This window comes from Drosophila bipectinata, chromosome XL (assembly GCF_030179905.1).
Source record: "Drosophila bipectinata strain 14024-0381.07 chromosome XL, DbipHiC1v2, whole genome shotgun sequence".
Lineage (NCBI taxonomy): Eukaryota > Metazoa > Arthropoda > Insecta > Diptera > Drosophilidae > Drosophila > Drosophila bipectinata.
Window position 1 is genome coordinate 107,156 of NC_091734.1, and position 25,664 is coordinate 132,819.

Below are 25,664 nucleotides of genomic sequence, written 5' to 3' on the forward strand. Positions count from 1 at the left end.
CGGATGCTTTTTTTCTGATATTTTTCGGGGGAAGGACCTACCCAACACCCTGGTCCTTGTCATGTCCTGAAATTTGATGCCTTGGCTGCGCTTAAGCAGAAGTCTGACAGCCTGTGAAAGGATTTCGATTGCCATTCCTTTGATTTACTTCGCAACGCGTTGACACTTTGACCGATTCAGCAGCAGGAGCAGGACGAAGGATACAGGACGAAGTACACAGGACGAAGTACACAGGACGAGGTACACAGGACGAGGTGTTTTTCAGCAGGATCAGAAAGAACACATCATCAGGATCTTATACAGAGAAGAAAAAAATATAGGAAGATGCTTTTGAATGGGTTTTAATAGAGCTTTGCAAGGATTTGCAATAGGACTCATGCTTGACTTCCTTTTTTAAATATTATTGAAATGTTTATCCTTCAAAAAGTTGATGAAAAGTCCTTGTAATTTAATCCTTTAACTGTTAACCCTTTTTTCTGCAAGTGTCTACTGGCATTTGTGCCTTTAAGCGATGTCAAGTGCGAGTCATAAAAATTTCATAAATTTCTCTTCCAGCCAGGACACCCACACATACACAAAGGACCCACACACTCACGACCTACACACACTCAGGTATATAATACATATGCACATATTCCGGCTCCTAGACCTGGGTCCTCGCAAGCTGCATAATTAAGTTACCAGGCACGAGGACGAGGACGAGGTCCTGAAACTGATGCTTGTGCTGGTGCTCCTGCTGTTGCTCTTGGTCCTGCGCGTCCTTGGAGTTTTATTAACTTAATGTCTGCTTAAACGATGCGTCGCTTGCCGCTCTTTAAATATTTAAAATTAATTCCAACCGGTGGTGCAAGTCAAGCCCTGCCTGCCTTCTCCCTGCCTCCCTACTCAGTCAATGAATCAAAATCAAAATCAATTGCCACCCTTGGGGGGGTTGGGCATTAGCTAGAGGGAGGCCAGTAAGGTCCTGGAGTCCTGATACCGTCATTACGGCCACATTGCGGCAGGACAACGACGTGGGCAATGGGTTAGATGCAATTACCTTTTGCCTATGATGGCATTAATTATGCAAAACAACTAACGCAGCGAGGAGTGGTCTATGGGGGCTCGGGGCGCTCAGGACGCCCAGTATTGTGGGAGGCGTGGCCGAGCTGGCTCCAGGACACGCAAGTCGTCCTCGTGCTCGTGGGTGGCTTTCAACTTTGGACGACTTCCTGGCCGTTGCATGCAATGCGCCGTAAATGAAACATGCAATTTATTTTAACCCAAATCGCAGGCTGTTTTTTTTTTGGATTTTTTTCTAGTCTTATGCAATTACACTCGAAGAAAACTTGACTACATTGTTTTATGTTTGAATTTGTGGGGGCTGTAGAAATGTTTAGGGGAGTTTCAGAAAAATTTTAATACATATTAAGGATTGTTTTCCTCCTTGCAGTTATTCTTAGAACTTAACCATCACGCTAGGGTTTCTTGTAGGGTTTCTTTTTTTAGAAGTAATTGCCCTTCAAACTGACCTAATTCAAGGCCTTCTTCGATAGCTTTGGAAAGCTTAGACTTTTCTTCACTTAAGGCTTCAACTGTTTTGGATAAAAACTATCCAAGTATTAGATGGAAATCCAGGAGGAAGGCGCTGTTGTTTATTAATTAATTTATTCCACACGTTCCCCCAAATATTTTGTAAATTTTAAAAGCATTTCCCGTTGGAATTAAGGCCCCAGGCTCAGAGTGTTCATTGCTCAAGGATTAATTCAATTATGGAAAAAAAGAGACGGAAAAATGGCACCCAAAAAAAAGGAAAGAGACGGCCAGATGGGGAGTGAGTGAGAGGCAGAGCCATTCACTCGTTAAGCATTCGTGTGGGAAAATTGTCGCTAAGCGGATTTGAGTGCAGCGCGTGAAAATTGCTGCAATTTGGGTTAAAAACCATTTTGGCTAAGAAAAAATGCGTCCGACAGAGACAGCAAATAGGGCTAAAAGGGGGGGTGGTGGCAAGTAAGGGGGGTATTTAATGTAAAATGCCGCATGACAAAAGCACACAACGATAAAAGAAATTGAGGGGGAGGCTCAGAAAACAAAAACAGAAACACATTCACGAATGGAAGGCAGAAAGTGTAATGAAAAGTGAAAGTGACTAAGATACTTTTTTCCTAGTCACTCTTCTCTCTTCTATTTGTTGTTGTTCCTGCTCGGATGATGACGTCGGCAAGTTGTAATGTTGACAAAAACAACAGCAACAACAACAGTAACAGTAAAGAGAGAAATTGTACCGTTTTGCCAAAATGAAAATGGCAACACGCAAAAATGGCGAGAAAGGACATTTTTTCGGTGAGGGGTGGGGATGGAATGGCGGTAAAGGAGATGCAAAGAAAGATGGCGAATAAAGTGCAAAGCAAACAAAGAGGAGGACACAAAACACGAGGGTTGACGTTAAAGTTTTTACAAAACAGGATAACAAAATGTAATATTAAAATAAATAAAATAAAGAATTCAAGAAAGAAAATCAAGAATCGAGAAAGGAGTTGCTTTTTTTATTTATTTCTTTTAAATGTTTAATTCAAATATTTATTTCTATGTATTATTTATTATTTCTAATTCTGTCCCATCTATGAGAATCGAGGAGAAAGGCACTTTATTTAAAATGGCTGAAGAATGGCTTTTATTTTCTTAAATGGAACACACCGGAAAGATAATTCATCTTTCATTAATCGGATGGGGAGTGACTACCCCTCCGCCAAGCTACTAATCATCATCTCAAGGACACCGCAAGTCTCACAAAAGAACTATTAGGAACAGAGGCCTGAATGTGAACAACTTTTGGAGCCACCCTCCGCCAGCCTCGAGCCGCGCCACATGCCGTGCAAATAAACACAAACACACACAAATCAAATTTGTTGCATGCCCCGAAAACACACGAGGGTTGAGAGTTGGAGCGTGGAGTGACTGGATGAAATGTTTTTTCGACTAACTGACTGACTGACTCATGCTCAGGTATATAGACTCTATACACGTGTGTGTGTGTGTATCCTTTTGGGAGGGGGAGTGTGTGTTGAATGGGTGTCATTGTCGCCGCTGGCAAGTATGTGTCCTGCTTACGGGCCTAAGGATCCATTAATAAAATCAGTTCAGCATAAATTACAACTGACAGCAATGTCCTTAGCTTACAGGATACTCGACTTTGTATATAGAAAGTGAAAGAGGGCAAGGGAGAGACAGGTTATCGATTGAAAAGTGAATATTTCATGCAGCACTTGACGACAAAGCCAACATCCTTAAGCAAAATCGGCTTAAAAATAAAGAGACCCACTACTCTTCTTCACCTTCTTCCCACTCCTAACACCCCACATCGTTTCTCCTTAAATGGATCGTAAAATTTAGCTCACAACTTGGATGCTAATATTATTTTGCCAATGTTTCGTTTGCCAAAAGGAGAAAATCAAAAAAAAAAAAGAGTGTGGTGTGTGTGCTTCTGTTTGACTGACGATAAAGTGTTTTGGCTATCACCTGAACTGCACACTCACCTGTCTAACTGCCAGACTGTGCCCCCATCCAACACTCTACCGTGCCCTCCCTCTCTATAAACCGTAGCACCTGCCAATTCCGGCTATGGCTCTTTTCTGACACATCTCCTCGCCGGTGCGTGCTGAGCGGGTTTTATGGCACAAGTTTTCATTGGCTTAATGCATATTTAAAATTGGATACAACCAACTCTGCCAGAGGACCATGCCCATGCCTTTCTCCCTAGTCCCCCAGAAATTGCCACCTTTTTTGAAGCCATTATAATGCCTTTTTCGAACTTGCCAGCATTTAAACTGATAGCGTTGAAAGTTTTAGCAAAACGTGTAAAGCTTGAAAATACACAACCAAAAAGGGGGGTTTCCTTTTCGAATTTTTGGGATTGAAAAATGGGAATATTCTTCTACAAGCTGTCTCGAAGGACCAAATGCCAGTCTAGCTTCTTTAAAAGTCATTTGATTTAAAGCCTAATTATTATTCATTGGCAAGATGGCTTGCCCTTAAAAATATTTTCAAATGAAAAGCAAATATTTTGAAGTACAATGACAGCCACGTATGAAATATTTGAATCAGCATATTTGGTAAATGAAAAAACGAAAGAAAAAGCCACCATACGGGTATATTGTTGACCATTTTACTTTTGGCCATGATTGATTTGCATGTGACGTTTGAAAAATCTTTTTTTTCTGTCTTATTTTATTTCTTTTATTTAAAAAAATAAAAGAACATTTTTTGGTTGTGTGGGAGATGTCTCCTGGCCTCCTGGCGGCAACTGCTGTCAGTTTATTATCAGTAGTGTTGCAGCTTGCAGCTCAGGGAGTACAGGATTCAGGAGGCAGGATTGAGTGCCACCCCCAGCTGACATATATACTTTTTATATATCAAGAGGATGTGTGTATGTATGGAATATATAGCTGCCATACTTCATGTTGGACTTTAATTCGCGTCTTTGCCTGTCGACGCTGCCTTCAATTATTGGAATGTTATTCCAGTCACGTCCTCAGCCGCTTCGTGTCTGTTCTACTTCCCTTTCTCTGTACATATATATACGTATGCGTATATAGCCTCATTCCTTCTATAAGTTTCAACGATTTTTCTGGTTTCTCTTTTTTTTTTTTTGTGCCAATCCAAATATATAACAAAAGTGCCAAAAATAGCAAGCGGAAATTTACAAAAGTCACACCCCTTTGCTGTTGTGGTTGTTGGTGTTGTGGTTGTTGTCATGTCCCCATTGCAATTTGTGGCAAGCACCCCGACCCCCCAACGTCCTTGCTTTCTATATAAAAGTTCCAGTTTCATTTCCAGTTTGTTTAGTTTTTTTTCTTTTCTTTTTTTTGGGCAATAAAATGTTTGGAATTAACATTTGTTGGTAGACAGGGGTTGTGGCGATAAATGAAGGTCCTTAATGGGAGCCTTGAGAATCCTTTGGCTCTGTAGATGAACTTTATTAAAGTCCCCACAGCTAGATATCCTGTTTGTACCTTTTAAAGATGTCCGGATTTAAGAACTAAATCGGAATATTTGAAGAAAATACTTTTGGTCCTTCGAGCCAAATGCTAGTGCATGAATTTAATCAATCAGCTGTCGCGGGTAACTTTTCTCGGGAAGAGACCGGAACACCATCTTCATTAGCAGCTTGCCACATGCCACTTGCCACTCGCCGGGAGACCTTAGCCCGCTGATGGATGTGCCCGGACAATTAACCCCGAACTGAAAGTCCAGGCTAATGAAATACTGGAACGACGACAATTGGGATAAATTACCAGAGATGGAAGAAGAAGTTATGGGGCAACTAGAAAGAGTGGAATGTTGCATGTACACTATAGTAGAGAGAGGGCTAGCGACACATCAGCCAGAAAGCCACTTTATTCTATTTCCGTTTCCGGCTGTTGTCGCCAGGATTTCCATCTTGCCTCCGTGCCACTTGCCACTTGCCCCTTTCGCTTCTGTTGTTCTTGTCAAGCTGCCGAGTATGTAATGTATTTCCGCTTGCCACAAACTGTGGCAGCAAACGCCGGCGTAGGCGTTAGCCAAGTGCGTGCCAAGAAAGCTAAAAAATAAATAAAATCCGAATATAAAAACGAAATTCTGTGATACCCTTCTTTTTTAAGAAAACTATTTAAGAAAACTAATGTTTTTCTTGAAAATGTATATGTTGTAACCTAAGATGTTGCATGTACAATGTGCATGTTGCAGGCAAAAGTGTGAAAAAGTGTGTGGCAGCCATGTCGGGAAAAGCCAACCAAATGACACACTCAAAATGTCAACGTCACCGCCAGGCGAAGGCGAATGCGAAGGCAACGCAGGAAGTTAAGGCTCCAAAAAGGCTCCAGAAGAAGGATCCAGAGGCAAGCAGGCCACACAACAATGTGGGCTGTATGTACTTACACCCCACGCAGTACTTTATAGTTGCAAGAAGCCAATCCTTGTGGCACGCATTTTTATATTACAGCTGGAATGAAGACGTTGACGTTGCCAGCGTTGGCGGTGGCAAGATATATGAGGCACGATTCCATGGGGCAGCAGCCAAAAATTGTTGCAATTTTTCTTAGTTGACACAGGACACTGAGAGAAACAAAAAGGATATTTTAAAAAGAATTCAACGTCATCTTCAAAAGCTTTTCTTGAAGTTTCTCAGTGCAGTTTTGTAGATCCTTTCTGATTAGTTGGGCCTTGCAAAATGTATTCAACTGAAGGGCTGAGAATCAGGAAAATCAGGGGGATGGCTTTTAGCATTTTCGGTGGCAAATACCGAACGGAAATCTGGCCAAGTATTTTCCAATCTACCACTAAGTACGCTTAATAACTTAAGTCCCAAAGACCGTGCTGCAAGTTGCCAAAGGACTGGTAGACCCATGAGCTAGGATTATGGTCATTAAGGTGCACGGACAAACAGGACACACCACCAAACACTCACATATGGCCAGGACCTAGCAACAGTTGTTGCCTACTTTTTGGGGGTATGGGGATTTTGGAGGGTTAAGGGTTTAAAGGTTTGGAGTGCTGGAGTGTTTGGGGGCTTGCAAGTTTGGTGCTTTTGGGGGAAAACGTTTAGCGTTAAGCCGGCAACAACAATTATGTTTCTCTCCTCTGTTTTTGGCCAATTCTATTGGGTTTTCCTCCGAAAAACATCATCGATGAGTCACAAGTTTTGGGGTTGAAAAGGTTTCAGTTCTAGTTTCGGTTTCAGCTGGCAAATTAGTTTCCCCGGGACTCGCTTGGCTCGGACTTGGAACAGGGCATAAGGCTTTATTTTTAGACGAAAACAAATCGTTTCCCCACTAACATGGGCCACCCCACAGAATGATCTGACAAAGACACCCTAAGGGGCTAAAGGACGAGTTCAATGACACGACATCGACGAGGAGATGGCTGCCTACTTAAGTGTTAAGGGGGTGTGTGTGTGTGGCACAGTGTGTCTGGCCCTCTCTTTCTTGCCACGCCATCGCCATGGCAGGGGTGTGCGTTGATTGAGACTCACGAATCGATTTTCATTGATTGATAAAAACCAGAAAGACAACCCAAGAAGCCCGACTCGGCAGACCAAGAAAAATTAATCAAGAAAATATACAAAAAATAAAGGATATGCACTGAGAAATGTTTCAGAGAAAGGGGAGGTATGAAGGCTATAAAAATCACTAATTATTGTCTATAAAATTGTTTAATTTCAATAAGATATCTGTTAATAATGGAAACTATCTATATATTCTCTATAACCAAATCAAGTAAGATGACTTAGCTTTTCTTCAAAAAGGTTATTCTTCAATATTCTTTTTGGAAGCTTAAAAACGAACCATTCAATATCGATAATAGTAAGCCTAATTGTAAGATTATCCCTCAATACTCTCTTTATAAATCCAATACCAAATGACCAAAGAAGACCTTTATGTTTCCGATTACTTTTCATTATTTTTGTTATTTATTTGTGGTAAGATTAATAGTCGAGGCAAGAGCGAAAACAAACCCCTGGAATACCCGGGATAAGGTCAAATATTGTGGTTAACTAAATTCACAATACGCAATACCGATAAATCAATATAAAAAGAAATAAATAAAAATAAAACGAGAATGAAAATTACAAACAAAATGTCACGCGTAGACTTGCAATTGGAATTGTGATAAAAAATAAAAATAAAAAGATAAAAGATGTACAACAAAACAGAGCTCTTGCTCTGTTTGGGAAAAGTAAGAAAAGCCAGCAGTGCCAGTGGGGAAGAAAATAAGAAAAACCGAAGGGGAAAATCCAGAGGCAAAGGAAAACATTGTACAAATATTCAGAGCACTTTCCACATTCATTTATTAAGCAAACAAACAGGGGGTGGGGCCGGGTGTGGAAAGTGAGGTGGTGTTGGGGTGACGGGCTGGGCGTAGGGTCGCCCAGGAAGCAAGGGGGTGTGGCTACGCAAGGGCGGAATCGAATTCGGATAGGAAAAAAAGTCGTCCGGACAGGCGTCAAAGGTCGGGCCCCCTTATTTATTTCCAATTCCATTGCTTTGTCATTTGTCTGCGAAAATTCTTACACACCCCGCCAATGAAAGTGCCAACCAAAAAAGTGAGAAAAACTCAAAAGATACAAATACAAATAAAGATACGGATACAAATACTAACCTAGGGATGTGGGAGAATCTGGGAAAAGGGTTTTTCCTACGAAAATAAATAGAGCTCTGTATTTGAAAGAGTTTCCCGATAAAAATAAGGGCTTTTGATGTCGAAGGATAACCCTCAAGAACCTTTATTAAAAGTATCACTCTATTAATATAATTTATTCCCGAAAATACCGCAACCTTTAAGCATAAAATAGCCATTCATTAGATTAACTTTCTCCTGCGGCTGTCAGTTCGAATGTTGGCTTTTAAAAACGATTTGAAAGAATTGCCCAAAGACACGTACCAAAATGCAGAAAATTGAGGACGGTGGGCTGGGTGGATGGGCTTCCGGGTGGTACAGGGGCCGGAAAATCAATGGAAATTTATGTGACTCAAATATAAAACAATTTTTATTTTCAACCTTCTACCCCAGCCGCAGTTTGCATTGCCATATTTCCTTTTTTGTACCATTTTAATACCTGGTACTTGTGGGTTTGTAAGGGTATATTGTACTATAGAAGCACCGGGTGTCATTTTAAAGACTATACTTTAATAGACTCTTAAAACTATAAATACATTTTTAATCAATAAAAAACGCCGATATAATAAAGACACGCCTATCTATGTACACCATTGCAGAAGTACCGGGTATCATGTAGCCCACAACCTCAACTGAAGTCGCAATGTCTTTTATTTTTTGGGAAAGCTTTTGCTATCCATATCTTTTTGTGGGTGTGGGTGGGATTCTTTTTTTATTTGTGTATTTTTTTGAGAATGCAGTCAGCATTGAAAATTCCCCAAGAGGCCACTAAAAGCGAGTGCAAGCGAGTGGGGGCTAGTGGGCGAGGGAGATACATACATATATAGGTGGGTAGGGATGGTGGGTATGGACGCTTTAAATTCGTGTGCATTGTGCATGCTTAATTGAGTTGTTCCCACCTCGGCCCACACCAGCCGAAAAATGTCCTGCCAACAGGATTTTCCTTTTCTTATTTCTTATTTCTACGAGGCGGAGGCGGAAGTGGGCGTGGACACACACACACGTGTTCTATGTGAATTGAGTGTGTGTGTGTGTTGTTATCCTTGTTTCTCTGTAGCGCAGGCCCATGCCCAACGAGTGATGTCCTCGGCCTGCAAATCGCGCAAAACGCTTCAGTTGATTTCCATGTCACTGACAAAACACATTTTGCTTTCGCCTTTTGTGTACACTGCTAAATGTTTTGTGGGATGGGTCCAGGCAGCAGGATATACACAGGATATTCGGGCGATATGTGGCAAGGGAATTGGAGGCCAGACATAGTCGAACATTGCTCGACAGGGCAGCAAATAACACTCACACTCAAGATGAAATCTAATCGAATGGGACCAACAGGATCTCAAGTATACATCTGGATTAATGGATTTTTCATAACTACTCGCAGTCAGAATAAAAAATACTCCTCTCTTTCTGCCAGTTTGCATACTGAAAAGTCAATTAAAGTTACAAAATAAAATGGCATTTAATCTGTTACATCAAATGCAAACATTAATGCAATTTTTCTCCAATTTTTTCCCCGTTTTTTTTTGTTGCAATTTTTATTGGAATTTTTCCATTTGGTGGGCACATGATTGGATATTTTATTTTTCTATAATTGGATTCTATTTTAAAGCAATTGCCGATGGGATTACAGGCTTATGTGAAAAAGTAAACGCTTGCCACTGCCATTCGATACAAAGTAAATAAATATATTAACTTTCGGGATTTGTAAAATATATATTCGTCCACTCATCAAGAATATATAATCAAAGGAAAGTCAAATGAAAACTCGACATCTCGGATCGATGAAAACTCATTTTCGCTTAACCACTTCTCAATGCATATTCATGAGAAAGCGAGTGGAAAACTATTTTTATTAATTTTACAAATGAACACTTTGCTTTGGAATCAGCCAGCCAGGCTCCCAGCCATCCAGACCCCCTTAAAAACCACATTCCCCCACCTACCACCCACTTTTCTAACCGAAATCCTCCCCATCATCATCATCATCATTTTCATTTTCATTTTCAGTTTCATCGCTTTGGCGTCGTTAGGAGAAAGTTTTACCAAAAAAACCGCAGAAATGATTGCTGTCACTGATAAGACCAAATACTGACAATGGCCAAGAGAAGTTGGCCAGAAAGAAGGAGGCGGAGGAGGTGAAGGCCGGGCCAGAAGGAGAAGGCTTGGGACCGAGTGGAGAAGACAAGCTACCACTACTTTCGGTTTTAATTTCGCAAATTGCATTCGCCAATGTTATTTATTCAATCCACTTGCCACCAAAAAGCCAGAAGAAAAAAATAACAAGAAAAACAAGGTGCATGTGGCAAGCTAGTGTGTGTGTGTGGCAAGTAAAGCTTGTCGCATCCTGAGCTGCTGGAAAATGGAGTTTCGTTTATTAACACGATTCTTGTGGCATAGCGTGCTGCCATATAAATTTGCTTGCCACTTTCCACTTGCCACCAGCTACCTGCCACCTCAATCCTTCGTCTTGGCATCACATCCCTCATCCCCCAACTGCCCCCTGCTCTCTATTCTGTTCTGCTACCCCACCCTCTCGTGTCATTTTCCCGCTCGCAGCTCTAATCGATTTTTGATGAGATTTTTGTATTCAATTTTGGTTTTGATGGGCGATGGGGAGACTTGGGGTTTTAACTTGCTTTTTTGCACTGAAAAAAAAATGTTGATATTTTTTGGATTTTTTGTCCATTTTTCGATGGGGTTTTTCCCTATGGGGTCCACCGTGATGGCTATATCTTCCCCAATTCTCATCCGGTTCTTAAGCCAAGTACCTTAAACGATTTGTGAATCGATTCTCCACAGTTCTGCATCAAAACCCTGAGGCAAAATATTTTTTCGATTTTTTGTCCATTTTTCGATGGGGTCCCTTGAAAATGTGGTTTTCCCCTATAGGGTCCACCGTGATGGCTATATCTTCCCCAATTCTCATCCGATTCTTAATCGAAGTACCTTAAACGATTTGTGGCTCGATTCTCCACCATTCTGCATCAAAACCCTGAGGCAAAATATTTTTTAGATTTTTTGTCCATTTTTCGATGGGGTCCCTTGAAAATGTGGTTTTCCCCTATAGGGTCCACCGTGATGGCTATATCTTTGCCAATTCTCATCCGATTCTTAAGCCAAGTACCTTAAACGATTTGTGGATCGATTCTCCACCGTTCTGCATCAAAATCCGGAGATAAAATATTTTTTAGATTTTTTTTCCATTTTTCGATGGGGTCTCTTGAAAATGTGGTTTTCCCCTATAGGGTCCACCGTGATGGCTATATCTTCCCCAATTCTCATCCGATTCTTAAGCCAAGTACCTTAAACGATTTGTGGCTCGATTCTCCACCATTCTGCATCAAAACCCTGAGGCAAAATATTTTTCGATTTTTTGTCCATTTTTCGATGGGGTCCCTTGAAAATGTGGTTTTCCCCTATAGGGTCCACCGTGATGGCTATATCTTTGCCAATTCTCATCCGATTCTTAAGCCAAGTACCTTAAACGATTTGTGGATAGATTCTCCACCGTTCTGCATCAAAATCCGGAGATAAAATATTTTTTAGATTTTTTTTCCATTTTTCGATGGGGTTCCCTGAAAATGTGGTTTTCCCCTATGGGGTCCACCGTGATGGCTAATATCTTCCCCAATTCTCATCCGATTCTTAAGCCAAGTACCTTAAACGATTTGTGGCTCGATTCTCCACCATTCTGCATCAAAATCCGGAGACAAAATATTTTTTAGATTTTTTGTCCATTTTTCGATGGGGTCCCTTGAAAATGTGGTTTTCCCCTATAGGGTCCACCGTGATGGCTATATCTTCCCCAATTCTCATCCGATTCTTAAGCCAAGTACCTTAAACGATTTGTGGCTCGATTCTCCACCATTCTGCATCAAAATTCGGAGACAAAATATTTTTTAGATTTTTTGTCCATTTTTCGATGGGGTCCCTTGAAAATGTGGTTTTCCCCTATAGGGTCCACCGTGATGGCTATATCTTCCCCAATTCTCATCCGATTCTTAAGCGAAGTACCTTAAACGATTTGTGGCTCGATTCTCCACCATTCTGCATCAAAATCCGGAGACAAAATATTTTTTAGATTTTTTGTCCATTTTTCGATGGGGTCCCTTGAAAATGTGGTTTTCCCCTATAGGGTCCACCGTGATGGCTATATCTTCCCCAATTCTCATCCGATTCTTAAGCCAAGTACCTTAAACGATTTGTGGCTCGATTCTCCACCATTCTGCATCAAAACCCTGAGGCAAAATATTTTTTCGATTTTTTGTCCATTTTTCGATGGGGTTCCCTGAAAATGTGGTTTTCCCCTATAGGGTCCACCGTGATGGCTATATCTTCCCCAATTCTCATCCGATTCTTAAGCCAAGTACCTTAAACGATTTGTGGATCGATTCTCCACCATTCTGCATCAAAATCCGGAGATAAAATATTTTTTAGATTTTTTTTCCATTTTTCGATGGGGTCCCTTGAAAATGTGGTTTTCCCCTATGGGGTCCACCTTGAGGCTATATCTTCCCCAATTCTTATCCGATTCTTTAGCCAAGTATCTTAAACGATTCTCCACCATTCTGCATCAAACTCCTGTATAAAAATATATTTTTGATTTTTTTTACGAGTTTCGAATTTTACCTTCAAAAATAAAACCCAAATCTGTTTCTCGAAGTGTAATACTTTCGCGGTTATTTGAGTGAAGCGCGGCAATAGCTGACGATAATGGCTTCAGTGGAGGAGCACCTGGAGAATGATGAAAAGTGGTTGGAGAAAGTAGCAGGAAGAGAGAGGTGAAAGGGGAGGAAGGAAAGTCGGGAAAGAAGGAATGAGGGACTAACAGCGACCATGACAACGATGCCATTGACATAATTCTGCATAGCTTTTGTTTGGATTGCCAATAGTAGTGGCGGTGGGATGTGGGTCCGGGAGAAGGCCGAGAAGGAGGAGGAGCAAGCCTTTGGGTGGCTAAGTAAAAGCAAACGAGCTCCTTCATTGTTTGGCTTTCATTCGCTTGAGCTCGAGTTGATTTACGCAGTTGCTCTCATAACTGGGCTAAGGTTTCTTAACTGCTGGCACGCCCCACCATTTGGCTTTCGCCCACTTGGATAACCAAGGATTTTATGAAGGAGTTTGGCTTTTTTTCTTCTTCTTCTGCCAGAAGCAACCGAAGATTTTCCACTATTTTGGAGAATTTATTGTATTATTTGGCTTCAATTGATTTGATTTAGGGAGAAACTATTGTAAAGGATATTATTACTTACTTAAAAGAAAAGGACGAAAAAAGGAAGAAAGAAGTATAAAGAAAGACTATATGATATCTGGTACTTGGAATTCTAAAGATATCTTTCTAATACTAATTTTAAATGCATTTTTTGGAAGTAATTAGGTTATCTATGATATGTATCCTTTTTCTTAGATTCCCCAATTCCTTGTCTCGTCCTTTTTTTGGCTTTTCTTTCTCTTCTCTGAAGATGGAAGAGTGTCACAGTTTTCGTGCAAATCACATTAGTAGAAACGCGATGTTGGGGCGAAAAAAATCATGGACCAGTGACTGACTGATTGAGCCTAAACGCCTGAACGCCTGAACGCCTAAATGTGTGTGCGTGAGTGTCCTTTTTAGCTGCTACCCCTCACCCTATATACATACATATATCCTTGCATTTGGCCAATCTCTTTACACCGCCTGATCCTTATCCCTCCATTGAAATTGGCAATTTCGTTTTCATTCAACGCTGACGAAATGCATTTCCTGAAATGAACAGCGACAAGGAGTCGCTTGCAGGCCGAGGGTCCTGCAGGCCGGAGATGAAGAGTGACAGAGAGGTGGATGGAGCACCATGTATATGGTGCCAGCTTGTCCTGGCTTTGCGAAATGTCAAATGTTGCCGCAAGGACGACAGGGCCGGAAGTGCAACTGCCAGCAGAAGCAGGAGATGGCAGGATTTCAGGATTGCAGTGTCCTTCTGCCAGGCACAATAAGTTTAATATATTGGCAAGGAATTAAGCAACGCTCAGGTGCTTCTCCTGCTCCTGCTGTTCTCTTGCTTTCTGCTTCAGCTGTCCTGGAGCCAGGCCATGTCCTTTTGGCCAATGATTAAGACAGTCGGGCTAATTCGCCAGCATCTGGTGCAGGACACACTTAAGGAGCATTTATAGAGTGCTTTTTATTTAAGGATATAAGTGTTATTCTCTTTTTTTTAATTAACAATTTCATATCCTTGTTTTAGGGTCCTTTCTCTAACATTTTCTAATTCAGTTAACAAAAGTGTATGCATGTGCCGATAAAGGACTTGCCTTGCTTTGGAATTACTTCCACCTGTCCTTCGAACTTAAAGAAAATCTACTTTTTGGGGTTTTGTCTCTCAGCAACCCCCTTTTCCCCTTAAAAGGACTCTCGTCCTTCCTGCTTTGGTAGCTTTGCTTCCTTCGACAAAAAAACTGACCCCAAAAACCAAATCGAAACTTTCTGTTGCAGTTTCTCAGGACAATCTCGTCGGTTTGGTTATCCTTCCTCTTTCGTTTGGCAACAATTCAAAATAGAATACTTTTACCAATTTCTTGTTTATCCTTGTTTTTGTCCTTTTTGGTAAACTTACCGAAAGTCCTCGAATTACAACATGAAATAAGTCGATGCCGTAGACACCTGCAAGTGGGAAAAAGTAAAAGAATCGAAGTGGAAATCCATTAGTTGAGATTCTTGACAAGTCGGTTGGAAAGAGGAATATATACGTGCATACTATATACATTAGATTCTCCAAGTATTAATGATCTAACTGTCAAAGTTTGCTAATGAGAATACAACAAATAATTACACAAAAATTAATGATATAAGAAATAAGTAAGAAAATAAATAAAAAGCTAAAACAGATAAGCAACTTGAAAGAAAGAAAACAATTAAAAGAATTTATGGCTCGAGTTTAATGAATTTTCAGCTTGTTTGCACGCAGTGTGTGGCAGTGGGGCTGCCCCCATTTGTTGCAAGCCTAAAAAGATGCTGCCACAGGTGTAAAATGCTTATAAATCTTGCTCCACACAATATGCGTGTGTCTGTTTGCTGGGGGAGTGGCAGGATGAGAATAAATGTTATTGTTGAAACACCCAGGGCTTAATGAAGTTTTTGTTTCGACCTTACCACCCCTTACCATCGCAGTCACCCAGCCATCCGCCTCCCACCACCCACCTGCTTAGACAGCAATTGATGGCTAACAGGATTCCATGGCAGAATCCCTGGCCATCTGAGGCATGTCTGCCACACGTGGCCAGGACCTTCAGGCATCCTTCGTGGAAATCATTTTCAATCCACCTTCTGATGAAATTGCTTTTGTTTTGCATTTTTATTTGTGCCTCTCTTTTTTTTTTGAATTTATTTGCGTTAAGGCAATTAACAAAGTTGCCCCAAAAGAGGGGTGGAGGTGTGCCATCAGATTATCTGCCAAATGGAGCACCGTACCCCCGTTTTGGGTGGAAGCTCTTCGCCTTTTAAGTTGGTCTAAATTCCAGGAATGTGCCTGGGAAATTGTTAAATTTAAAAATTAAAATGGCAATCAACTTTCTATAAAAAATGATTTTTTTTTATGAAAGAGCTATTTAAAGGACGTATTTAATGGAGCTATTTACAGGCTCTATGAATAACACACAATTCTTAGAAATAAGCGCAAAAAAGTATGCTACAATTGTTAAGGTATTTTGTATTTCTTTAAAGGACCTTTTTAAAGAATCTATTAAAAAATATTTTAAATGAAATTTTCAAGAAATAGGCCTAAAGTGTGCTATACAGGATCTATGAGGTAAATATGAATATTTATAAATATATAGTAATAGTTCTTAGAGGGCTTGGTCTGGGAGGCACAGGTCATTTTAGGGGTCAACACGAAGGACCTCTTGGCTTCAATTATGAAACAATAAACAATTTTCTTTTCTCTTCCTCTCTCATTCTCTCACTCTCTTCATCTGTCTTTATCTTTTGTCAGGCCCCCCTCCGCCCCTTAGGCATTTGTAAATTGGTTGCGACACATACATTCCCTCCCCTCCCATCCCCCCTTAGGGTTTATGGCACCTCCCTCCCTCGCGACGCCGCGTTGCCATTTCGCTGGAAGCGGATGTTTGATAAATTCTTTGTGTCATTTTGTGTTTCATTTTTTATTTGCTCCGCTTGTTGTTGTTGCTGCAAGGTGCTGGCCAGGATTTCCATGATAACTGTACCTCCCCCTACCCCTAATCCTCTTCCACATCCATGAAAAATTTTAATTTAGTTTGGTTTTTAGGTTTTTTTCTTCGCTTGTGGGCGTGCGTGTTTTCTTTTTCTGTTAATTTATTGCCTGGCAACCCAGGGGTTTCTCAGGACTACCAGGTCCTGGTCCTAGTCCTGGCCCTGGTCCTGGCTGAGATGAAGTGTTACAACGTGTATTGATTGGCCTTCGGCACTCACCTGCCTGGTGAGGTGAAAAGGATTCAATTTACCCAACACAAGAAGGCGAAAGGTTGAAAGTCGGACCAGATTTTGAAGGTTAACTCTTGAGGTGTCCAACAAGTTCTTTCATGCTTAGACATGTCCAAACATGCTTAACAAATTAGATATTATGGAGAGGTTTCTAGTAAGCTACAATTTTTTAAGGAAAAGTTTAAAATCAAAAGAGTCCTTTCCACCTGCTTTGGGGCTATAATGAAAGCTCCCTTTACATTCCTTAGAATCCTTACAAAGTCGGTATCTTGGCCAGATGGAAAAGTGAAAAGTGCTAACCAGTTTAAAGGCAAAAGTCAATTTGCCAAGGTTTTCCTGGCTTTGGCAATGAAAATGGCAAAAATGAGAAAGAAGAGAAAACTGAGCCAAGTGGAGATTTGCTCGTAAATCTTTACACTTGCCACTTTTCACTTGGCCACTGACCAGGCACTCCCGTGCCCATCTCCACCATCTAGTCCTTTTTAGCAATTTCTGCCCATTTTCCACTTTTTCACTTTTTCGGCCTCAAATATTCATTTGTCGGACTTTGAAAAATTGAACGATTTTCGATTTGGATTTGGAGGTGGAGGTGGTTCCCTGGTGCGGGGTGGGGGTCTTTGCAAAATTGCAATCTGCTGACAGGGGGAGGTGGTTTGTTAGCCAACAAAGGCCTGCCAGGATAACTGGTATCCTGATATCGGCATTTGCACAGGCACATCGATGAGGTCAGGATATTAAGGCTTAATTTATGCAACGGTTTCTTTGCGCAACGTGTTTATCGAGTGACTCTTCCCTACCAACAAAAAAAAACACAGAAGGAAAAAATAACAAAACCGCAACAACATGGCCACACAAAAGAGGCATAAAGTGACCATATGCCTGGGCAACGGTATGTCCTGGAAAGGGATTTCATTTTACGAGGACAAGCCTCCCTCTGTGTGGTAGCAACTCTTTAAGCCACTCTACCGACAAAAAAAGACCAAAAACAATGATTTTTGCAAAAAACAGCCAGTTTATACATAAAAATTAATGTCTTGTCATGTTCAGACATGTCCAGACAACAAAATATACCGAAATTCGTTTAAGATAATTGGTTCAAGATTAAAGTGAATAAAGCAAAACATTTTTTGTTGTTTTTAAGCTGCTTCTTAAATAGTATTTTAGTTTTAATTAAAGTAGGGATGCTTTTTCAGAGAAACTAAGTATTTTGTAAAGAATTCCCGAGAAAAACTTTTCGCATTTAATACCAAAAACTTTTTCCACTACAGTTTTGGTATTGAATGGAAGAATAGAAAAAAAAAAGCATGAACAACTTTTAAAAAGTGCAATAAAATCCTACTAATTTAAGCTAAATATTTTGCCAGCGTCATGGAAACAGATAGAAGGCATTTGCACATATGCGGAGAATGGAGACTGGGCGCCATGTGGCAGGGAGTGCTGTTGCATGTGGCACATGGCTGACTGCCTTGGGTTGGCTGCTCCCACGAGTGCTAAAAGTGCTGCACAAGTTGGGATTGAGGATATGGGATACAGGATACAGGATACCGGAATAGAGGATACAGGATTAAGGATTTGAGATTCGGGAGTCGGGAGCTGGGATACTGGGATACTGGGACGCGGGGATATATTCCATTTTACTCGAGTGAACTGGGGCGCAATTTCGGTCTCCAAACTGTGTCTGTGGCTGCTGCTGCAGTGTTGCCATGTTGCAGTGTTGCATGTGCCGTGCAGCAGCAGTGCTGTGTTGCAAGTGAGAATGCATCATTAGTGAGGCACAGCCACAAGGCAGAGAAATGGGAATACCATTGTGGGTTGCGGGACTTCAGAAAGGAGTGTGGGGGGAGAGGAGTGTGGAAGCCATGTGGCAAATGAGGCTAAAACACAAGTGAAGCCAGGCAAAACCAGAGACGATGTCTCCATCTACATTTCCATCGCCAAGTGGCACTGATGGATGGGGCATGCTACGAAAAACTAGGGACTAGAACGAGAGGAGGACGACCAGTCGGTGTTCATTTCCTTGCCGGGGAATTGATATCCAAGGCAGGGGCTGAACGGGCGGGGGGAACGAACGCTGACTGGTCTTGCCAGGATATGTTAGATTCCTCGAAAGGGATTGAGTTGTTAATGCAACAACCGGAGACACGACACACACACACACACCCTTTTGTGACCAACGAAACGAAAAATCTAGGAATCAGTCCTAACGAATTGTAATCTCCCGAAAATCCAGTTTGCTTCCGACACTGGAATTATGGGATTTCATCTAGGTTTAAGTGAGGGATAGATGATACCAGGTACTTGTGAAGTCACTGAGAGTCTATAGATACCCGGTACTTGTGGCGACTCTGGAATCTTAAAGAAGAGACAACGGGATTTGCCGACGATCTGAGAGCTAACAGAATAAACACCCGGTACTTGTGGGATCTCATAGTTCTCACATATACCTCTTAGCCAAAATCTAAGAATCCTTTAAAAAAAGCATTTAAAATTTTATTTACACTAGGGTCTAGGACTCTGCAATTTTTGCACCCTTGCCCTGGTCTGACTTCCTCTTCGCGGGCTCCGGCTGTGGCGGCTCGGCAGGGCACCAGAGGACAACGGCCGGAAAGACAATGAGTCGGCACTTGTCCTCGTGGCGCACAACCTCATAGTGGTGGTGATTGGCCAGGATAACATGCGCCTGCTGGGCCAGAAAGAACTCCATGATGGGGACCAGCGGAATCGAGTGACAGTTGATGTAGACCACGTCCAAGCCGAGCTTGAAGGCGGTCTCGTAGGCGGCCGACATCTTGGGACACCAGACGGCGGCACTGACGAACGGTATACGCTCCCGGGCCACCAGTTGCGGGAGTTCCTGGACATTGCGGAACGTGTGCAGGGTGACGACCGAGGTGGGCCTCTGGCCGCCGAAGAAGCTCTGGTCGAACTCGCAGACAATGACCGGCGAGCCGTCGGCCCGCTGCCAATGGAAACCGATGTAGTCCGAGTAAAGGACACAGATCACCTCGGCGTTGAGGCATTCGATCATGCGACAGGCCTTCTTGTACTGGGAATGATTGCCGGCATGGCGATGCAGCAGCTCCATGGAGGCCACAACCCGTTTCTTGAACACCTCACGCATCGTCTCGTGGCAGAAGACACTGGCCACCAATCGGGGGGCAAACGGTTGCTTGAGTGTCTGCAACAGGGGCTGGATGGCGGCATCCACATCGGCATTCTGGCAGATGACCAGCAGGCTGGGATCTATCCACTTGAGGTCGCTGCCATCGCCGGGAAAGTCTGGCAGACGCCAGGTATACGGAACACGAGGTGCCATGGTCTCAGAGGGTTTAATAAGATACTTCGAGATATTTGAGAGATTGTTCCACAACTGGGATTATAACTGGGATTTTGGAGTTAGGACTTGACTGCCACAAGTGGGGTGACTGGAAAGCCTACTGGGACTCATTCCAGGAGTATGGATTATCTCGATTTCCGTCCCGTAGCGGGTGTAGTTGGGGGGAGGGGTTCAAGCCCTTCAGAAACATCGCCAAGCCATAAACAACTGCCAGGATGCGTATGTGTGGGAGAGTGCGGCGAGAACACAGAAATAGTTCAAGTGCCTACTTTCGGCATGCCAAAGCACTTAACAGTGTTGCAAGCACACACACACATACTGAACTTGCAACACAGCCCTGCTATGGCAGTCAGCCCTCCGTTACCGCCATTCAGTCATGCCACATTGCATCTAGCCGCGATTTTCGCAATGAGTTTCACTTAACTTTTGCGTCACTTAAATGTAATTTGTGGAACTTTTCGGCCCCAGCCTTTCGGGGGGCGGGGTATTAGTGTGTGGCAAGTGTGTATGTGTGTGAGGGCGGGTCGGCGGGTGGCAGGTCGAGTTATTCCCGTTCGATTGCATTCGCTGGCGGCATCGCTTCGTTCGCCACTTTTGAGTGCATTTCAGTGTAATCAAGCGCCCACTTCAGGGCGCCCCTTTCGCCCCACAAGTCCTGCCACACGGGCCCACAGCTGCCTCCCCGGGTGCCTGCTTCTGCTGCTGGTGTTGCAGTTTCATGCTTTTTAGCATTTCATCATTCTGTTGCCAGTATTTCGATTTTTTTGTCGAGCCTTCGAGCCCCGCCAGTCAAAGTTCTCCACCATTGTTTTATAAAAAAAATAATTTTTATTTTTTTTTGTTATTTTGGCGCCCAACGAGTGGCCTTTTAATGCAGCCGCTTAGCGCCGCCGTGCGCGTGTTGCACTTGCAACACATCTCGAGTTGCTGCTGCTGCTGTTGTTTGCCCTGCTGTTGGCAACAATATTCATTATTTATTTCACTGACCCAGTTGCCATTCAGTTGCTCCCTGGTCCATGCCCTGACCTTTGGCCTCGTTTAAAAAAAACAAGATGGAGAAGCAGGGAAATACAACAATAATACCCCCACGTTCCTTGTCAAACAGAGGGCCTTGAAGGGAGTTTCAAACACAACGAAAAACGTGAACATTTCGGAGAGAACTGACTGGAAAAATGGCCTCTAATATGGAACTGACTGTTGCAATTCCGCGCCAAAAGCTTAATAAAATTACTGAAGAGTTCAATGACAAGTGGAGCAAACGACTCCGTAATTATCATGCCACTTATGAGCAGAATTGTTCCGATTTCGAACACTATCAGCAGGAGAGATTTCAAATTTCACAGAAGGTGAGTAGTAAGAGCCATAGGTGGTCACCTTCAGAAGCGTGTAGAAAGGCTTTGCTGAGATAAACTCTAACCTAGCTTGCGATCATTGTGGACACTTTAAAAGACATACAATCTGATCTGGAAGAGCTTGGAATTGAAAGAACTCTGCACTCTCATCCCGCTCAGGAGGCAGCTTTTGTTACAAAATCTGAAGGGTAAGCTGTTAGTTGAAAATAAGCCTTTACTTTATATATTTTTTATCACTTTAGTTTGAAAAAGGCAGCTAAACCAGAATCTAGTCACGATGAGCCAGAAAGCTCTAAAAAATGCCTCTGTGTTATATCATAGAGCTATAAGTCATATATTTCTTTGAGTATTTGGAAATTCCTAGTGAAAGTAAATCAAATTTCAATCAAGCTAGTATTGTCAGTAAATTGCAAGTAAAATAAAATGGAGTTCGAGAACGGGAAACTGTGGAAATCGATGTCGGAGCGGAGCTTGAACCTGCAACAGCAGTTGCAGCAGAACTACCACCTGTGCCACAGCGAAACGGCGGCTCTGTGGGATCAGTCCATGTCCCAACTGGTCGCGGAGAAGGCGGCCGCCAACTACAAACATTGCCCAAATCCGACAAAGGCCACCACCCTCGAGCCCTGCCTCCCTATTGAAGCTGGGGGCTCAGTGTTGCGACTGGCGGTGTACCTGCTGGTTGGGTTAGGAGTGGCTTTTGTGGGTGCCCGGTTGCGCCACGAAATGATGTAGAACCCCGATTCGATTTCAATGAAATAAACGAAAAATTAAAGGAACTAAATAAATGTGGTAGTGTGTGGGCAGGACTAAATGAAAAAAGGGCATTAAGACCAAATTGAGTGGAAGATATTGTATTAGGGAGGGAATACCATGGCAGGACGAAAGGCCTGGGGGACTGCTCCTAAAGTGATTACAAAAAATAATACAGGACGGGGCATACAGGACAGGACCGACAGGAAGAAGAGAGAAAGCTGAAAAGCTTTGACGAAGTCTGAAATACCCTAGGATCTTAAAAGGCCTTTCAAACTCTACAACTTCCATGGACATAATTTTAGTTGTGTCTTCTCGTAGGGCATTAAAAATAAAAGGGAGAGAGAGCCCGGCTCCAGGACAATGATGACTGACTGGCAACAAAATCCCAGTGAATGCCCTGCCTCCTCCTCGACTGCCTCGGCTGCCTTGGTTGCCCGAGGCAACGAGGTCCTTCCTGGGACAATTACAAAAAAAATTTAGATTATGTTTTCTCTTGTTTTTGTTGCTATTCTTTCGTTTTATTTTTATTTTTGTGTCCTGGCCGCAAACAATGCAGGCAGCAGGACACTGACAGGACCCCGGGACGTGGGCTGATTGACAGGAAACAACGCCAACAAGTTGTTGGCGGCTCTGCCACAAAAATGGGCAGGCGGGCGCATTGGCAATAGAGCAGCTGTTGCCCCGAGTTGGTGGCTGCATTAACTTGCATTGTATAGAGCCCAGACAAAAGGACGAAGGACGAAGGCAGCAGGCTGTAAAGGGCGGAGGTACGACAGCTTTTCAGGCAACTTACGCGGCAACAGCAGAAGCGCAATGTTTGCCAGTGTCCGCGGCGTTTAAGAGCCTCCTGCAACATCCTGCCCCTGGAGTTGCCAAGTTTTCCCCCAACCCGAAACCCTGCCACACTTCCTCACCCCCTCCCTCGTTGCATCTCTCCCTTCTGTCTCAGTTCCGGCGGAAGTTTGCACACTTTTGCTTACAAAGCGTAAAAAATTCCCTTCTTTCGGGACTTTTTTTTTTTATTATTTGTGTTCTGTGGCCCAGACACTGGAAGAAATATTTGGTATGGTTTCCATTTATACTTTAAATGTATTTCTTGAGAGATCCCTTTTCGAGAAACCTTTTCAAATGTTCAATTTTCAGAAAATAACATAAAAGGTGATGGAAATTCCTAAATATTTATATTTAAAGGTCACCTTACTGTACAGCTTTTTGTGGAAAAATATTTAATTTAAATAAAAGTATAATAATTCTTTAGAAGTATTCCTATCTCTGTTCCCTACCTTTATATTCTTCGATCAAGCACCAGCAAAAGGAAATAACTATTTTTTCGAGTGCAGGCCATATTGCTGCTCGGATGCTCCAGTGTTCGAATGCCCGGCAGATGCACTGCAGCCTCTTGGAAGATGGAGTCCTGGCCAAAGTGCTGGCCAATCCAGCCATGTCCTGAATCCTGCCCACGACCACCCCCCAGCCCTCCTCCTGCCTCGGCAAAGGACTCTTCTTTCAATAGCTTTTCAGTTGAGCGGAAGCCGAAGGATGCGAAGGATGTGTCAGGTGTGGCAGGATGAAAACTTCTGCTATGGCCAGGTGCTGGTGCTGGTGCTGCTGCTGCTGGTTGCCACTGTTGTACGGAAACACTACAAGGATAATGCCAGCAACAACAACAACAATACAGACTCCGCACAACAATGAGTGGCTGCCATGTTGCAAAAGTAATTCAATTTGACTTTTTGTTTTGAAGCCTTCGAAGGATGTGCAGGAGGAGGAGGAGGAGGCTCAAGGCTTGCCAAGAACAACAGCAGGTGGATGGTGGGTGTGGCTGAGGCTGTAGCGGAGGCTGTGTCCTTTTGGCCATGACTTGGTATAAGCTGCACTCTCAACGGACTACCAGAGTGGCCGAGAGAGCGTCAATTGATTTAGCCATTGAGTTATTGCCTTGGCAAGTGCTTTCTTCTCTTATCTTTCTACGTCATTCATTGTTTTTCTCCTTCTAAAGTCTACCTTCAAGGTGAAAGGTCAAGAATCTCAAATTCCTAACAAATTATGACAAGAGACAGCAGCTTTCAGCAGAGAGTATGGGTTTGCTTTTTTGGTTTCAGAGTCACAACTTAATAAAGTTTTTTTGAGATATTTCAAGACCTTTAACCTTTTAATAATTTAAAATATTAAACAACTATAATGATCCTTTAAAAAAGCCCTATTTAATGCCCAGTTATAGACTCCTAATTCCCTTGTTTAATTGGCTTTGAATTAACAGCCGGCAACCTGCTCGATGAAGGGCATTAAGCTTTAATTTGATCCACCTTGGATCTCAGGCATATGGCTGGCTGGCAGAGTCCATCGTAGCCCGTGCGAATCACAGCTGGCTCTATATTAATTAAATAATAATTTCAGCAATTTGGTTTTGATTACATTTACTCATCCTGGCCGCAGAACGACTGCGGCAGTGAAAACACCTTAAGTGAGTCCTCCCCTGTCGACACAGGACACTGACTGCCTCCCCTGGGGGCATCGATGGACGGTGACGGGGCGGGGGGGTTTTGGTAAAATATGATTTGTGGTCAACACAGAGCGAGGGAGGGGGAGAAGAGCTATAAGCCAAATTAACAATTAAAGTAAGCCAGAGTGAGCCAGAGAGCCTGCAAGCCGGAGAGACCAACAAACAAAGTACACAACAAAGGTAGGAACGAGATGGGCAGACCCGGCCAGAAAGAGAGATGAACTGTGCAAACAAAAGGACCAAGGACCAAGGATACATGTGGCCTGAGAGCTTGGGGACCTTAACAGAGCTCCTGCCAAGGACAATGCCATCATACAGCCCCGAAAAACAACAAGTTTTTGGCTTTGATTGCTGAAGTTTCCATGTGACAGGAAGTGCATAATAGTTTGTGACACAATCTCTCCATCTCTCTATCTCTCACTAGCCATCTCTTTCTGGCCATAGAGTCCTTGAGTCCCGACACTAAATTGCATTTAAAATGCCATAAATTAAGACACAGCACCACCGCTGCTATTAAAATGCATTAAAAAAAGAGGAATACTTTTAATGTCAACTGCATAAAGACCATAATGCATAAAGGTCACACACATGTTTGCTTTATTTTCCTTAAATATATGGTATATATTATGTGGAGAGCACAAAGCACTACCCAGCTAATCCAATTTTTCATAATTAAATTACTTTCGCCAAAGCCACTTTCACCCAGGACCCCCGCACTACATAACATATACATTATAGTGTGTGTGTGGGTGTTTATAACTTTTTGGAGGTTGCACTTAGTGGGTGTGTGTGTGTGGCATAAACCCCAATTAAATGCTTTTTTTGTTTTTTCTGCCACGTTTAGTGGAAAACAGCGAAGCGGCAAAGTGCAGTCAGCTTCTGGGCGCATTAATATCCAATGAGAAATAATTACAAGTGCTTTACAAAGCGATTTCGATGCTCATTCATGGCCCACACATACACAGAGCGAGAGCCAGATACGCCCACTCATAGACTCACACACACACATAAACATTTATTAATACGACAAGCCGTTAACTGGCACTGGCAATAAAATGCAAAGTGCCACCCACTTTTTGGCGAGAGTGTGGCACGGGGCAAGTGCCTGGAGGCAGGTGGCAGGTGGCTGGTGGCTGGTTGCAGGCAGGG

At 42.7% G+C, this 25,664-nt stretch overlaps 3 protein-coding genes across 4 annotated transcripts in view; 1 reads left to right on the forward strand and 2 right to left on the reverse strand.

Moving 5' to 3' along the window:
* X11Lbeta overlaps window positions 1-25,664 on the reverse strand; it is an 85,695-nt gene that overhangs the window by 12,946 nt on the left and 47,085 nt on the right. The window contains exon 3 of the mRNA XM_070281894.1: window positions 14,724-14,770. The gene's annotated coding sequence lies outside the window, so the exon portion shown is untranslated. The remainder of the gene's footprint in view (window positions 1-14,723; window positions 14,771-25,664) is intronic.
* Window positions 19,033-20,010, reverse strand: LOC108119379 (uncharacterized). The gene has a single exon (XM_017232548.3). It carries the CDS (start codon window positions 19,881-19,883, stop codon window positions 19,074-19,076), a length of 810 nt encoding a protein of 269 aa, XP_017088037.2. The 5' UTR covers window positions 19,884-20,010; the 3' UTR covers window positions 19,033-19,073.
* Window positions 21,006-22,048, forward strand: LOC108119380 (uncharacterized). Of its 2 annotated transcripts, none has more exons than XM_017232549.3 (3): window positions 21,006-21,250; window positions 21,326-21,444; window positions 21,499-22,048. In XM_017232549.3, the coding sequence occupies exons 1-3, from the start codon at window positions 21,077-21,079 to the stop codon at window positions 21,575-21,577; spliced, it is 372 nt and encodes a 123-aa protein (XP_017088038.2). In that variant the 5' UTR covers window positions 21,006-21,076; the 3' UTR covers window positions 21,578-22,048. Both variants share the same exon structure in this region, with proteins under 2 accessions (XP_017088038.2, XP_070133931.1).